The 17,784-nt window shown below is 37.9% G+C and overlaps 1 protein-coding gene across 1 annotated transcript; it reads left to right on the top strand.

Moving 5' to 3' along the window:
- The first annotated feature begins 1,094 nt into the window (after nt 1-1,094).
- SULT1C4 (sulfotransferase family 1C member 4) lies at nt 1,095-11,466 on the top strand. Its single transcript, XM_080814299.1, has 7 exons — nt 1,095-1,479; nt 4,158-4,283; nt 5,101-5,198; nt 5,703-5,829; nt 6,040-6,134; nt 8,910-9,090; nt 10,012-11,466. The coding sequence occupies exons 1-7, from the start codon at nt 1,311-1,313 to the stop codon at nt 10,125-10,127; spliced, it is 912 nt and encodes a 303-aa protein (XP_080670425.1). The 5' UTR covers nt 1,095-1,310; the 3' UTR covers nt 10,128-11,466.
- The last annotated feature ends 6,318 nt before the right edge of the window (nt 11,467-17,784 follow it).

Below are 17,784 nucleotides of genomic sequence, written 5' to 3'. Positions count from 1 at the left end.
GACTGAAAGTTCCAACCCTCTAATACCTCCTTGATCTTTCTGGTGTGGTCAGCCCATCCTCTGAAACTATCTAAGCAGACCACCAGGAGTAACCTCATTAGCATAAACTCAGGAATGGTCTAAAGGGACTCATGAATAATGAAAGATACTCCAATCACTCAGGAACTTCCCAGACTTTTTGAAACTCTGTGCAAGGAGCCAGAAACAAAGACCTGATACATTCTTTATCACATCACAGTAAGACACAGGAAAACTAGGTGGGTTACCTATAATATTTAGCAGTTAAAAACTAAAAGGAGAGGGGCCTGGGTGGGTCAGTGGGTTAAGCATCCAACTTTCGATTTCAGCTCAGGTCGTGGTCTCGAGGTCCTGAGATCTCTGCGTGCTGCAGGGAGTCTGCTTGAGATTCTCTCCCTCTGCCCCTCCCCCCACTCATGTGCACATGCTCACTCTATTTTTCTCTCTCTAAAATAAATCTTAAAAAAAAAAAAAAACTAAAAGGAATCTAGCCTTGTTCGAGAGGTGGCCAGCAGAGAAGAAGTAATGGTTGAAACAGGAGAAGAAAATTCAAGAGGGAACCAGAAACGGTTCCAAGGGAAAAGCATGGAGTTGTCTGCAACTCTTTTGCTTTAAATGAGACATGCCTGTTTTGATACTGACACTGTACAGCCTACAAAAGGAAGAGAACCTTCTGTAATAGAGAATATTTTATTTTACTCTTAAAAATAACAACACTGACCCTTCCAGATATTTGTCCTAAGAGATTCAGATCTAGGACCTTCTTGCCAAGAGCTGACAAATTTCCCTTCAGCCTTTCAGGGGAGTTATTGCTATCTAATTCCATGAGCAAATTCTCTGTAACTTTTTAATTAGCTTAAAATTAACAGAAGAAACAATTAATGAGTATCTGTGAATTATTTTACGAACACAAAGATGAAAAACATAAACAGCACGGCACTAACTCCTGTTAAACTGACACGGAAGAGCAGGACTTAACATGAATCTGACCCCGCAGCCAGGATTTGGGAGGGCCTCTGGTATTACGTCATAGCCTGGCTGGGAGGAGCACTGGAGCTCATTAAGAAAACGCCTCCGTACAAAGGCCTGAACAGTAGTTCTGAGCTTCCTGGAACTTGGGCCCGCAGACCTGTAGCTACTTTCCCCCTTGAATGCCAGCCATCCCCAGGCTGTACAGGAAGAACTTGCAGTCTGCTTTGCATTGTCTGTTCAATAAATAGACTATAAATCAGGCTTTGTGCTGATTGAGCGGTAACATTTTTTCCGGAGCAGGACTCTCATTTCTGGCACTAATGGCCTTAAACAAAACAAAGAATGATACATTTGATGGAACAGAGCGCCTAACTGTCGACTATGTGAAGGGGATTCTGCAACCCACACCTACCTGTGACACGTGGGACCAGATCTGGAACTTCCAAGCCAAGTCTGATGATCTGCTTATTGCCACCTATCCTAAAGCAGGTAGGTGGAAGGAGGGGGGGGGGTGGTGAAGAGGAGAATTAGGAAGGTGAGAGGGGAAAATATTAGTAGTGAAATAAAGAAACTGATCTGGGTTGGAAAATTGTTTGCTGGACAGAGTGATATGGCTAACTCAAAACACTTAGTGAAACTGAAACTACAGAAAAAAATACTAAAATAATGCACAAAATTTTAAGAATTTAACTCTTCTTATAATGTACATATTTTTTTACTTTCCCAGGAGTGACTCAAACAGCCAAGAAGTAACAGACTAGATTGTTGATTTGTTTGTTCCCAATGCAGGCTCTTAGTGTAGATCCTGTAAAAAAAAAAAAAAAAAAAAAAGAAGCAAAAAAACCCGCTGCTTTGTTTGTGTGTAAGCTAAAAAGGGGATTTCCCCAAAAGGTGAAGAATTAGGGGCACTTTGCTCCTACAATGCTGATTTCACCTCAGCAGCCTCCAGAAGCCCTCAAAATCTCCCAATTCAGGGTCTAAGAATTAGTCTTTTGATTTCTATCTTCCTTTGTGGTATGTTTTGAACCTATTTCCTTGTTTCAGTAATCAGTTTAACAAAAGTTGATACAGAAGTTAGATTTCTTGAGTCCAGCCACTGTATCATAAAAATTTTAGGATGACCAGGGAGAAATAGTTCTCTGCAGATATTTGTGCATATCTGCATGTATTCTAAAAATATACTATTCAATTTACAGCCAGATTGCATATACATTTGGTCTTTGCAAAACCAAGCTCCCTGTCAATAACTCTGCATACACACACACACAGATGTTCATATTGAAACATACAAAAAATCTAAACCTAAGCATTTTCTTAGATTGTATGTTCAAACCTCTTTTGAGTCTTTATCTCTAATGATCCTGATAAAAGACTCTGCCAGCAGAATGTAGCTTTAGACTCTCATTTATCTATCACTTTCATATTGTTCCTAATTTTCTAATCTTACTCATCAGGAGCCTGTTCAGGATTAAACATTCCTAATGTGAATGTAAAAGTCATCACTGGTGAGAATCACATCTCACAGTTTTAATTCTGCCCACAATTCTACTTTGTTATCACTTCAGTACATGGTTACATCATTTTAGTATAATATTTAAAAATTAATCTCTTCTCCACCTGCCAGATGTGAGCAGTAAGACTTGGTTTGTTTAAAGTTTTCATGGGTTAGAATTAATAGGACTTGAATGATCCAAACAACACACTCAAAAAAAAAAAAAAAAAACTGCTTGCCAGCTAATGTAACATTTAATCATCATTAAAACCTTACCCATTAATAAAGGTTATATTTATTAATGGGAAGAAGAAATAAGCATAGATGAAAAATGTGGTTTATACCTAAATTTTTAAAAGAATAATTTAATACTCTGGGAATGAGCCAAGAGAAAAGTATATTCTAAAATCACTGACTTCTAGAGGATGAATTGAGAAGTCATTTCGCTCATCTCCAAACCTCTAGCAACATGTCAGCCTGCCCCAAAGTTAGCTAGCTCTAAACAGCTGTAAATTCAGTGAATACATCAAATCAGTGTAAACAGCTCTCTCTTTGATTAGATAGCTAAAGAAATACTGGTCCTTTACCCTGCTATGAAAGAATTGGTGCCAGAAATTCTTAGAGCCCTAACTCATTTAGGATATAAAAAGTAATTTTTTTCATTGTTCCCTAACTTACGCCCTTCCTGTAGACCTAAAAGCACTGAATTGACAGTATGAGAAAAGGCAACTGTAATGAGGGTTGGTTTCATAGACTGCAGGAAGGTCATCCCAGATCCAGGATTCAGAGAACTACCCTAAAATTGTCAAATATCTTCCCAACATGGATTTGTCAAAATACTTAATACAATAGTTCTTCATCAAAGTATGAAGGTTCAGTTGGTAGGAACTATATTAGTCTAGAATCAGGCAGCACACAGAAACTGAGGCTGGAGGAAGAGGCCCTTCTTCCAGTAGCTTCTCGGGTTCAAGAACTAGGCAGCAAAATGTGGTATGGCCTATGCAAAATGTCTACCTATTGGAGCTACCATTAGTGTCACTACCTCGGGAAGAATGACCTCTACCACTCTTCCACTTTCCAATGCATTTCATTAGCAGTATCTAAATAGTATTCAAAATCTTAGCTGTAAAGAAGTCTAGGGAATATACTTTTTAACCTTCTAGTCCCTGAGATAAGGGAAAAATTGAGAAAAAGTTGAAAATGGAATCTAAGTACTAATGATTAATATCAAGCCCAGGTACTAATCATTCATTTGTTCATGCAACCAACACGTATTAAATACCTCCTATGTGGCAGCCCCATACTATGTGCTTGGGAAACAGTCTGAAAACCATATAGTGATTACTCTCCAGGAGATTATAATCAACTGAGAAAGACCTTTCGTTCTGTCTTTCTTAGAACAATGCAGCTACATCAACTGGGTAACAATCCAAATTAATGGTTATGACAGGCAAAAATGTGAACTATTTACCAATATACATCCACTCCAAATTGCAGCCTTTGTATAAAAATTCACATTATGATAACACAAGACATAAATAAAAAATGATGTTTTCTAAATTCCAGTATAAACCTAGCTTTAAAATTCAGAGAGGTGTTCTGACAAGTATAATCACATTTTAAGAAATGTAATACACTAAATGTCTATGCATCTTCATCTTACAAATGGAATAAGGAACAACATGGACTCAGGAGATAGTGGACTTAATACAAAATGAAGGCGATATTGAGAAAAGTCAACGAGCACCTACTCATATACGAATTCCTTTCATCGAATGGATACTCCCATCCATAGGATCTGGTAAGTTTCAAATAGCCACACTTGACTAAGGCCTAAATAAACACCTAGGATTTTTACTACCACATAGCCCTCTCAAAATTCTAGGCATTCAAGCTGAAAAAAATTAATAGAAAAGACATAAGAATTAATACAACCACCTTGAAAAACTAGAAAAAATTAAATTCTAGGCATTCAAACAATTACTAATGAATTCTGTGACTTTGCTTTTTTTTTTTTTTTAAACTATGTCTGGCCGGTTTTGTACTCCAGACATTTTCTAATGGAGTTACTGCTTATACAAAAGTAAGTTAAGTTTTTATTCTCCATTAGAAATTAATTTTATTCCTAGGGCGCCTGGGTAGCTCAGTGGGTTAAGCCTCTGCCTTTGGCTCAGGTCATGATCTCAGGGTCCTGGGATCGAGCCCCGCATTGGGCTGTCTGCTCAGCAGGGAGCCTGCTTCCCCCTCTCTCTCTGCCTGCTTCTCTGCCTACTTGTGATCTCTCTCTGTGTCAAATAAACAAATAAAATCTTAAAAAAAAAAAAGAAATTAATTTTATTCCATAAGAGTGAGCCCAAGTGAGATAATTTCATGGTGGAAGAGTATGAATTTTTTACATTCTATTTACCTAGTTTCTTGTTTGTTATGGTTAAAAACTGTTTCAGATCTTTAAAAAATCATTCATAGGCTAGAAATATTCTCTCAGATCAAACTTACAGTTATAGTGCTTGCACAGGTGACTTGAATTGTTCAATTGTTCCTAAAATAGTAACAATTGAAGCAGCAAGATTTTGAAGCAAATACAAATGGTGGAAAGTGATCAAAAATCAATTTTACAGGTTTGGACCGAGCTAATGAAATGCCCTCACCACGGACCCTGAAAACACATCTTCCCATCCAGCTGCTGCCACCATCCTTCATAGAAAAAAACTGTAAGGTAAAAAGAAAAAAGAATTCACAGTTTATGCTTTAGAGTGGTCTTCAGTTTCCTCTTAAATCACTTTACTTGTTGGAGCACCCGAGTGTCTCAGTCAGCTAAGCATCTGACTCTTGGTTTCAGCTCAGGTTATGATCTCAGGGCCTTTAGATCAAGCTCCACATTGGGAGCTCCACACTCAGTGTGGAGTCTGCTTAAGATTCTCTTCCTTTCCCTCTGCCCCTAACCTCTCTTTCTCTCTCCCTGAGAAACAAATAAATAAAAAATCTTTTTTAAAAAACCACTTTCACTTATTAAAGAACAGAGTCTATCTTTTCACAATAATCAATATGCAAATTGATCTGATTCCTTCTCAAGTCAAGCAAAGACCATGATCACAAGAACACCACATCAGAAAATCTCATCTGTATGGAATGTATCCACTTGAACATAATTTGTGTGAGCGATAACTACATCTAAGTCTAATCCTACTTTTGCTTTTTTCCCTCCTCCTGCCATTCCTAGATAATCTATGTAGCAAGAAATCCAAAGGACAATATGGTATCTTATTACCATTTCCAAAGAATGAATAAATCCCTTCCTGCTCCAGGAACCTGGGAAGAGTATTTTGAGAGTTTTCTGGCTGGGAAGGGTAAGAGAATTCAGCTTTTGTTTCTTCCTTTTCTCAAAATCCTCACTCTAAAAGGAAAGAATCATTTCCTTAGAACAGCCACGGCTCTGCTTGCTTTACTGTGAAGAAATCATCAGTATATTCTCCCTCTCCTTAGGAACTCTCCTTTTAGTGGAATATTTGTTTGTTGGGCTTCTGTGATTCATTACCATTTTTCATCCCTCTTTGCAGTGTGCTGGGGTTCTTGGTATGACCATGTGAAAGGATGGTGGAAAGCCAAAGACCAACATCGCATTCTCTACCTCTTCTATGAGGACCTGAAGAAGGTGAGGGGCAATGCTTTAATGGGCCATAAGACATTTAGGTCATAATGTATGCACCACACTGGGGACTCACAGATTGAAACAAGAAATAGATAATGCTGCATTTCATTGGCTGCTGCTGTCCATTCATCGAAGCACACATGGCATATCATGAGTTTATGTATCACATAGTTTCATCTCCAATTCCTGAGGCTCCCCAGAGCATATTCCATATGGTACACCTTTTCCAGATAGGCAAAATATGAGTGATACCTTTTTTCTCCTTTCATGTCTATTCTAAAATTCTGTTTAGAAAGGAAAACATTTCCTAGTACATTTTGGGTTTTTTCATTAGTACGTGAGAAACATCATAATCTCAAGAAATGATTTAAGAAATTAGAGTGTAATGGAAAATACTAATGATTTAGATTCAAAATTCTTGAATTCAAGTTCTGGCTTTATCACCTACTGGCAAGTATTCTTGCTGAGGACACTTAACATCATAGAGACTTACTTAGTTTCCCTTAAATGCAAAAACTGGATAGTAACATATACTCTTCCAAGATCTACAATGAGGACTAAATAAGATGATGTTCATGGGAGCTACTATATAATGATATAGTATCATTATACTATATAGCATATATAGTACATATACTGATATACTATCATTATAGTATAAATGATAATATGCTAAATACTATCTGTGACTTAACTAAATACAGAGATCTATAACAATTACAGTCTTTGTTCTTCAATTTATCACCGGAAGTTATGGTACTCAAAAGGTGCTTCACAGTTTAGCTGCATGGGGCTCTAAGAGACTACATCAGGTCTATTAAGTCAGAATATGCACTTTATAAGATGCCCAGGGGATTTGTGGGCACATTAGTTTAGACGCACAACTCCTAAGTTAAGTCACTGCTGGGCCTCATCGAGTCGTTTCTACTGAATATCAAAAGAGTAAAACAGAATAATTTTTCTATTTTTTTAATTGAGATATAATAGATATTTAACATTGTATTAGTTACAGGTACAACATGATTTAGTTAACTGTATTTATTATGACATGAGCACCACAACAAGTCCAGCTGACATCTATCACCAACACATAGTTACAAATTTTTTTTCTTGTGATGAGAATTTTTAAGATCTATTTTCTTAGCATCTGTCAAATATACAATACAGTATTATTAACCATAGTCACCATGCTGTACATTACGTCCCAAGGATATACCTATTTCATAACTGGAAGTTTGTACCTTTGACCACCTTCACCCATTTTGCCCACCCCCCACACCCCACTTCTGGCAATGTCAATCTCTTCTCCATATCTATGATTTTAGTTGTTGTTGCTTAGATTCCACTCTATGGTTTTTTCAAACAGAAAATGTTGGACATATCCCTATTTTAGTGCTGAGAGTTATCTACTCACAGAATTCTAGATTTAGATACTCAGTTAAGAAATATTATGGTAGGGAGTTGTTTGCTATAAGGGGAGAGTTTCCCTTTCCTGGGTAGATATGACAAACTGGGGAAGCCACAGAAGGAAGGGTGCTATTAAACTCAGAATAAGAAAACTCCATGTAGGTGATACTTGTCTAGCGTATGTATCATAGCAGTGGGAAAGTAAGGCTATGTCAAGGTGCATCCTGAAGTATTATGAATTCCAGGAAGAAATTTTATTGAACTGGTAGTTCTAACCTCAGAGTCCCTAGAGCCCTTTTAAGTATTTCTGTCATCATGTTCTGGAATGTGCCCTGACTAGTCACTCAAAGCACAATATTCTCACCACTCGTGCTGATTCCTAGTCTATGTGAGGCCAAATAAATTAAGTACTACTTTTGACATCCAAGCTTTTAAAGCAGAAGACACAGTTGTCAGGCTAAACCTTTCCACGTGCACTCCCCTAACACTCCTTCCAGAGATAGGGACTTCCCATAGCCACAGCTTCCCAGGGTGGTGTGTCCCTCTGATGAGGAAACATTGGAACTGAGCTCCTCTCAGGAATGTGTAAACACCTGGATTTGCTGGGTGGTAGACTTACTAGCCATGGGTGCCTCTTGAGTACCTCATGGGTGCAAAATAGTCATCTATCATTCTTTTCCTACCACTTATTGCCATGACTGAGATGGTCTGGGATATTTCTATCAATGTCAGAAACAGGAGAGAGCCTCCTTAAATTGTCTGACCCTATGCTTCTGCAATGTCTTTCTTCTTATCATCCGTCTATGGACTCTCCCTGTAAGACATCTAACAGACCAAGACTCCTCCCATAACTGACTTGCATAGGACACTTGGGCATAACTCTTAGTGAAGCATTCTCCATGCACTGCATGTTATTTTATAGTAAATGTTTCACTAATACCACTCAGCTTTTGTTTACATGTTAGAGCAAGAAAAGCTTAGTAATTCCAGTTAATAAAAAAGAGAACAGCGTGGGTCCTCATGTTAAATTGAGTAGTTGTGAGAGATTTTTTTTTTAAAGATTTTATTTATTTTATTTGAGAGAAAGAGATTGCATGAGAGCAGGGGGACGGGCAGAGGGTGAAGGAGAAAATCTCAAGCAGACTCCACACTAAGCATGGAGCCCAACATGGGACTCAGGGACTCACTGAGACCATGACCTGAGCCAAAATCAAAATTTGGATGCTTAACTGGCTGAGTCACCCAGGTATCCCTAAGATTTTTGTTTAAATTTTAACTCATGACATGTTACTGATTACTGTTATTAATTCAATATTTTTAAACCAATTATCTTATATCAAATCTTCACTTTTCATTTGACTCTCATCATAGAATCCAAAGCATGAAATTCAGAAGTTGGCAGAATTTATTGGGAAAAACCTAGATGATGAAGTCCTAGATAAAATTGTCTTTCACACTTCATTTGATGTTATGAAGCAGAATCCAATGGCAAACTATTCATCAGTTCCTACTACAATCATGGACCACTCTGTTTCTCCATTCATGAGAAAAGGTATTTACATTTTTTTGGGTCATAATCCTAAAGAATTGTCCAATCTTTCACAGATTTGAGGGAGTTTTCTGTGGCTAAGAAAAATAAGATCTATAATAAATGATTCTGGAAAAAGAAGTAGAAAACTAGGAATGAAATGAAAACAATTGGAAAGTGAGGTGTGGTGTATACATCCAATTCCTTATCCTCCCTTTCTCTCCAGAGATCTGGCTGATAAGGTGAAAACACTGAATTAAGTCAGATGGGGCAAAGAATCCATTTTATAATGGGTTTATAAGGGCTCTATGCTATCAGATTTATTCATTCAAAAATACTTACTGAGGGGCTAAAATGTGTCAGGCATTGTTCTACGTAATGCTCAGAGCAGTGAACAAAACACAGAAATTTCTTCCCTCATGAATGTTATATTATAGCCACAAACAAAATAAACAATTATACCCAGGATAACAGATGATGCTAAGCACTAAGGGGGAAGAAAACATCTGTGGAAAGTTAACAAGGATTGCAAATGGAGAATTTGGGGGGTCTTCCTTTTTGGTTTTCTTCCTCAAAACTATACCTTGAATTCTCCCACATACAAGACCCTCTCAGTGGGCCTATAAATGGAAACTACAGGCATAAGCACCTACCACACTTTGATGTCCAAAGAGGGCAGGAGAAAAAGACAAGAAATCCCCACAGGCTTGCTGTTTTAATTGTGGTAGTTTTATTTCCCCCATTAATGTGCATCAGTAGGTAATGGGTTCTCCCTCTCCCACAAATCAGATAAGAAATTCTTCTTCCCTTCAGAATGAAATTGATAGGTTAGCAACAGAATTGTTTTGTCTAATATTGCACTCCTTGAAAGGTAGAGTAGAACAATTCACACAGAAACAGGAGAGTAGAGAAATGTAAACTGACTCTCCCACATGACAATTTCAGGGACAGTTGGAGACTGGAAGAATCACTTTACTGTTGCTCAGAATGAGAGATTTAATGAAGACTACAAGAAGAAAATGGCTGATACCAATATAACTTTCCACTTCCAATTCTTGTAAAAAAGAAAAGAACCAAATTTTTTTTTAGTCTATTACCAACTTATTGGTAATAATCAATAAAACCTTATTACCCAGACCACATGATACTGGATTCAAGTTCTCAGACTAGTTGTTTATTGTGTCTGCTTTTGTTCACTCTAAAAAAAATTAGGGATAAAGCTAGCAGAGATTGAAGACAAGGCAGAGAGTTGGAGTTACTAGTTACAATCTGGAGTTACAAACTAGTAACTGGAGTTACTAGTTAAAATCATGGCGTCATTGTTGATTATTGTTATATTTGAGTTTTCTACAGATCATGTGTTTGTTGACATATTAAAAGTGCTTCATTCCTTATATTAAAAAAAAAAAACTAACATTTTCAAAGTGTTGGTTCCGACTAATTTTTCAACGCATCACAAAAATATGTAGATAGTGACTATTTCCCCTAGAAATTTCTTGGTAGTCAAGTAACCATCAAGTGACTCTGTTTCTCCATGAAACATTACAATTCACCTTGGTATTCTTACTATAATACATCTATCCCTATCTCTTGTCACATCCTTTATACTTAAGTCTCTTTCTCACTCCAGCCAATGCTATGATTGAGTCTTGACTCACCTTCCAATGCATCCACAGCAATATCTGTCAGTTTTACCTGCTTGGGGTGTCATTTGTATGGCTACCCTTCTAGTTCAGAAACCTTTTACCTCTTGTCCATACTAGTATAAGCTTCCTAACTCATATCTCTGTTTCTTCCACATCTACTAGGGTTACTTTCTTAAAACAAGATTTTGATTATATTTCTCTTTGGCTCTAAATACATCAGTAATTCTTAATTTTTACTGCCTGAAAGATAAATCCCACACTTTTTAGCTATCAATCCAAAGGCAACTATATTGATACGATATGGTGGATATCATCTTTCAAACCACTTTCCTAGCTTAATTTCATCTTCTAAACCACCTCCATACTTCAGAAAATAAGCCTACTCAATGAGCTCTGATCACATCTTGCAGGTTCCTATTCTACTAGTTTCATTTTCACCATGACTCCATCTGAAATTTCCTTTCTTTTCTTTCTACCAGTCCAAAACGTGTAATATGCTTCAATGACCAGTGCAAGTGGTTCATTCATCCTGAAAATACTGAGAGCTGAAGGGAGCATTTGCTTTTCTTTTTTTTTTATTATGTTCGGTTAGCCAGCATATAGTACATCATTAGTTTTTGATGTAGTGCTCAACGATTCATTTGCTGTGTGTAATACCTAGTGCTCATTACAACACAAACATTTGCTTTTCTGAAGTCCTCTACACTTGGTATAATTATTCTGTGATTAAGATTAAAGTATATTATATATCTTGTATGTATATATGGTCTCTTGTATGTTTATTAAAATTTTCATTTGTTTTTTTTCTCCAAAATAGAAACATTATTATATATTTCATTGCACACCAAGCAAAATATGACAAGGACAAAAATAAGTAACTGAAAGAATATATCAGTCAAGGAAATTCTAAAAAGCTAACTTTTTATATTTTAAGTAGTCCCTATAATAGCTATCATTTATAGCTATTGTCCAATATACTAGCTACTAGCTAAATGTGGCTATTTAAATTAATTAAAACTAAATAAAAGTCAGTTATTGGTTTTTACTAGTTAAATTTCAAGTGCACAGTAGCCACACATGGCTAGTAGCTATCACTTGGACATTATAAAACATTTCTATCATCAGAGAAAGTTTTATTGGATAAGACATTTTATTTTTACAACCATCCTTTGAATATGGCATTATTATCCCAAAGAGAAAACTAAAACTTAAGTCCAGAGATATGGGATGCCTGGCTGGCTCAGTCAGTTTAGTGTCTGCCTTCAGCTCAACTCATGATCCCAGGGTCCTGGGATCAAGTTCTGCATCAGCCTCCTTGCTCAGCAGAAGGCCTGCTTCTCCCTCTGCCTGCTCTTGCCTTGGTTTGTGCTCTTTCTCTAATAAATAAATAAAATTTTTAAAAACAAATAAACAAACTTTAGAGATATTAGTTAACTCAAATAAGAAATATTGGCATTTAGCTTCAAACATAGCACCAATGGTTCCAAAATCTGCCTTTTTTTTTATTCCTTTTCAGCGTAACAGTATTCATTATTTTTGCACCACACCCAGTGCTCTATGCAATACATGCCCTCCTTAATACCCACCACCTGGCTCCTCCAACCTCCCACCCCCTGCCCCTTCAAAACCCTCGGGTTGTTTTTCAGAGTCCATAGTCTCTCATGGTTCACCTCCCCTTCCAACTGCCTTTTTAACTGCTTAAAATAGAGCCTCTCTCTTCCTGTTCCTGACACAGTCTCATCACAGGTTCATCATGATCACCACTAACTAAAGGCTGCCCAACTCAGACCCTGATCCAAAAACCAACCAGACTGGCATCAAACTGTCAGCCATTCCCCATCATGATCAGGTAAAGCTTAACAATAGTCTACTGAATAGCTTTCCCACTGTCTACATGCTCTGAAGTAGAGTCCTAAGCCAACAATAGCCTCCCACTTGGCATCCACCTCATGTGTCCAGTCTGAAATCTGTCCTTTATGCCTTTATATTTCTAAGGTTCCCCCTGAAATGGAGTAAAATTTCTTCAGTCCCTTATATGAATGCAGTGCCTTCTGTGGCTGTGTTCAGCTCTCCCTCACATACCACCAATCCTCCAGGACACCAAAATCCATGCCCTGCCCTGCTGCCTAACATAGACAACTCAGGGGAAGGGTGCTTGTGCTCAGCCCATGGCTCTTAGACATTTCACCTTGGACTCAAGTTTCTACCTCTTACTTGCCTCCAAACTACCTATATAATCTTGACCAGCAAACCCAATCTGTATATTTTAGTTACTTAGCCCTATCCCCAAACAAACCAACTCAAACTCACCTTAACTTGGCCTCGCCCCTTTGGTCTTTCAAAACCAGTGATTAACATATTATATTCTAGATCTAGTTAGCATTACTTCCATTTCAGCAGAAAATTACAATACAGTACTTAGGCTTTGTAATCCTTCTGATATATAGGGTCTACCAATGGAATGCACATTCTATGTTGTTTTGTTACATTTTGTTTTGTTTTGTTTGAGGGGGAGAGAGTGTGGGAGAAGGACACAGGGAGAGAAAGAATCTTAAGCAGACTCCACACCCAGTGTGAGGTTTGAGCTCACAACCCTGAGATCATGACCTGAGCTAAAATCAAGAGCTGGACACTTAACCAATGGATTCTCCCAGCCACCCCACACATTCTGTTTTAGCACATGTGAGCAATAACCTTTAACTACTGTGGAGGAAGTTTAGGTTTGAATCAAGAAAAATTAAAGGAGAGAGGCAAGATGGCAGAGAAGTAGCAGACTGAAATGACATCAGGTTACAGGAGTTCAGCTAGATAGCTATCAAACCATTCTGAACACCTACAAACTCAACAGAAGATCAAAGAGAAGAAGAGCAGCAATTCTAGGAACAGAAAATCAACCACTTTCTGAAAGGTAGAATGTGCAGAGAAGTGAATCTGAGGTGATCAGAAGATAGACTGTGGGGAAGAGGCTGGCTCCTGGCAAGTGGTGGAGCAACAGAACACAAAATCCAAACTTTAAGAATTCTGCTTCACAGAGGGACATCACTCCACAGGCCAAGCAGGGGTGGAGACCCCCAGGGACACTGTGGTCTCAGGTCCCACGGGGTCATGAAAGATCAGGGGTGCCTGAGTGTGGCAGAGCTCTCAGGTACCAGAGTGTGGAAGCCGACTACAGAGACAGAGCCAACCAGTGAGGTCTCAGCTCAGGGTTACCATAAACTATGATCTGCAGCACAGTTGGGCCACTGCTCTTTGAGCAGGACCCCACAAGTGGCAGATTCAGGGAGACTCACCTTCCTCCTATGGAAGCAGGAATCTGCTGGGTTTCGAGACTCCAGGCAAGGCTGTGCATCAGAGACAGAAATGCTCAGTCACAGGCCAGATGAGCCCAGAGCACAGCCAGAGACCAGGGAGATGGGAGTGATTGACCCATTTTCTCTAAGGGCACACTGAGGAGTGGGTCCCAAGCTCTCAGCTCCTCCGGGCTGGAGATTAGGAGGCCGCCATTTTCATTCCCAGCCTCCAGAGCTCTATGGAAAGCATTCAGGGAAGTCCCAAGAATGAATCCGAACAGATTAATTAGCCCAGCCCCTGGCAAAGGCACTGCAATTCTGCCTCGGGCAAAGACATTTGAGAATCACTAAAACAGGCCCCTCCTCCAGAAGATCAGCAAGAACATCCAGCCAAGACCAAGCTCACTGATCAAGGAGAACAGCAGAATTCCAGAGGACACGAAAGCAAAGCATGGAATTCATGGCTTTCTCCCCATGATTCTTTAGACCTGCGAAGTTAATTGAATTTTTTAAATTTTATTTTATTCTTATTCTAGTTTTTTTAACTTTTTCTCTTCCCCTTTTTAACATTTTTTAATAAGTTTATCTGAATAATACCTTTCTAAAAAAATCTTTTTAAACCTTCATTATTAGAGTCATATCTTTTCCTTCATTGTATCTAGCTTTATTTTTTGTATACATATAGGGTATTTTCTTCTAAAAAAATTTTTTTGAGATAAAATTTCTTCTAGTAGATCAAAATATACCCTAAATCTAGCACAGGGCTTTCTCTTACTCTCCAGCCTCAGCAAATTCTCTCCACATTCTTTTTTTTTCTTTTTCCAACCAACTTATCAATTCCTTTCTTAGAATTTTTTTTAAATTTTCATCATTACACTCATATTCCATCGCTTCATCATGTTTGCCCTTATTTTTATGTGTGTGTATATATATATATGTATATATGTATATATATATATAAGTTTTTCTTTCTTTAAAATTGTGGGAGGTAGTTTCTTCTATGAGACCAAAATACACCCAAAAGCAAGTGGATGACTCTGTTCTATTCACCAGTCTAAAATACTCCCCCCCCCCATTTGGTGTCCCTTCTGATTTGGTTAGCATACATTTTTCTGGGGTCTTTGCCACCCTTTTAGCATTTTATTCACTACTTCATAATATTCTTATCTGGATAAAATAACAAGGTGAAAAAAACTCACCACAAAAAAAAAGAACAAGAGGCAGTACCAAAGGCTAAGAACCTAAACAATACAGACATTGGTAATATGTCAGATCCAGAGTTCAGAATGATGATTCTCAAGGTGCTAGCTGGGCTCAAAAATGGCATGGAAGATATTAGAGAAACCCTGCCTGGAGAAATAAAAGCCCTTTCTGGAGAAATAAAAGAACTAAAATCTAACCAACTGAAATCAAAAAAAGCTACTAATGAGGTTCAATAAGAAATGGAGGCTCTTACTGCTAGGATAAATGAGGCAGAAGAGAGAATTAGTGATATAGAAGACCAAATGACAGAGAATAAAGAAGCTGAGCAAAAGAGAGACAAACAACTACTAGATGAAACAATATTAGAATAACTGGGATCCCAGAAGAAGAAGAAAGAGAGAGGGGAGCAAAAGGTATATTGGAGAGAATTATAGTAGAGAATTTCCCGAATATGGCAAAGAGAACAAGCATCAAAATCCATGAGGCACAGAGAACTCCCCTCAAAATCAATAAAAACAACGCCCCACCCCATCATCTAATAGTAAAATTTACAAGTCTTAGTGACAAGGAGAAAATTCTGAAAGCAGCTCAAGACACAGGAAGCCTGTAACATACAATAGTAAAAATATTAGATTGGCAGCGGACTTATCCACAGAGACCTGGCAGGCTAGAAAGAACTGGCATGATATATTCAGAGCAATAAATGAGAAAAATATGCACCCAAGAATACTATATCCACATAGGCTATCTTTCAAAACAGAAGGGAGATAAAAAGCTTCCAGGACAAACAAAAACTAAAAGAGTTTGTAAACACCAAACCAGCCATAGAGGAAATATTGAAAGGGGTCCTCTAAACAAAGAGAGAACCTAAAAGTAGTAGACCAGAAAGGAACAGAGACAATATACATTAACGGTCACCTTACAGGCAATACAGTGGCACTAAACGCATATCTCTCAATAGTTACCCTGAATGTCAAGGGGCTAAATGCCCCAATCAAAAGACACAGGGTATCAAAATGGATAATAAAAACAAAACCCATCAATGTGCTGTCTTCAAGAAACTCATTTTAGACCCAAAGACACCTCCAGATTTAAAGTGAGGGGGTGGAAAACAATTTACCATGCTAATGGACATCAGAAGAAAGCTGGGGTGGCAATCCTTATATCAGATCAATTAGATTTTAAGCCAAAGACTATAATAAGACATGAGGAAGGACACTACATCATACTCAAAGATTCTCTCCAACAAGAAGATCTAACAATTGTAAATATCTATGCCCCTAACATGGGAGCAGCCAACTATATAAACCAATTAATAACAAACTCAAAGAAATACATAAACAATAATACAATAATAGTAGGGGACTTTAACACCCCCTCACTCAAATGCACAGATCATTCAAGCAAAAGATCAACAAGGAAATAAAGGCCTTAAATGACACACTGAACCAGATGGGCGTCACAGATATATTCAGAACATTCCATCCCAAAGCAACAGAATAGACACATTCTCTATTCAGAATGGAACAGAATGGGACATTCTCCAGAGTAGATCACATCCTGGGTCACAAATCAGGTCTCCATTGGTATCAAAAGATTGGGATCATTCTCTGCATATTTTCAGACCACAATGCTCTGAGGCTAGAACTCAATCACAAGAGGAAATTTGGAAAGAACCCAAATACATGGAGACTAAAGAGCATCCTTCTAAAGAATGAATGGGTCAATCAGGAAATTAAAGAAGAATTGAAAAAATTCATGGAAACAAATGATAATGAAAACACAACGGTTCAAAATCTGTGGGACACAACAAAGGCAGTCCTGAGAGGAAAATATATAGCAGTACAAGCCTTTCTCAAGAAACAAGAAAGGTCTCAAATACACAACCTAAGCCTACGCCTAAGGAAGCTGGAGAAAAAAAAACAAAGAGAGCCTAAACCCAGCAGGAGGAGAGAAATCATAAAGATCAGAGCAGAAACCAATGAAACAGAAACCAAAAAAACAATAGAACAAGTCAACAAAACTAGGAGCTGGTTTTTTTAAAGAATTAGTAAGATTGATAAACCCCTTGCCAGACTTATCAAAAAGAAAAGAGAAAGGACGCAAATTAATAAAATCATGAATGAAAGAGGAGAGATCACAACCAACACCAAAGAAATACAAACAATTATAAGAACATATTATGAGCAACTATATGCCAGCAAATTTGACAATCTGGAAAAAATGGATGCATGCTTAGAGACATATAAACTACCACAACTGAACCAGGACGAAATAGAAAGCCTGAACAGACTCCATAAGGAGATTGAAGCAGTCATCAAAAATCTCCCAACAAACAAGAGCCCAGGGCCAGATGGCTTCCCAGGGGAATTCTACCAAACGTTTAAAGAAGAATTAATACCTGTTCTCCTGAAACTGTTCCAAAAAATAGAAATGGAAGGGAAACTTCCAAACTCATTTTATGAGGCCAGCATTACCTTGATTCCAAAACCAGACAAGGATCCCACCAAAAAAGAGAGTTACAGACCAATATCTTTGATGAACACAGATGCGAAAATTCTCACCAAAATACTATCCAA

Source organism: Martes martes (genome assembly GCF_963455335.1).
Source record: "Martes martes genome assembly, chromosome: 9".
NCBI classification, from domain to species: Eukaryota; Metazoa; Chordata; class Mammalia; order Carnivora; family Mustelidae; genus Martes; species Martes martes.
Note: the sequence above shows the minus strand (reverse complement) of the source record. Positions and strands in the feature narration are given on the sequence as shown.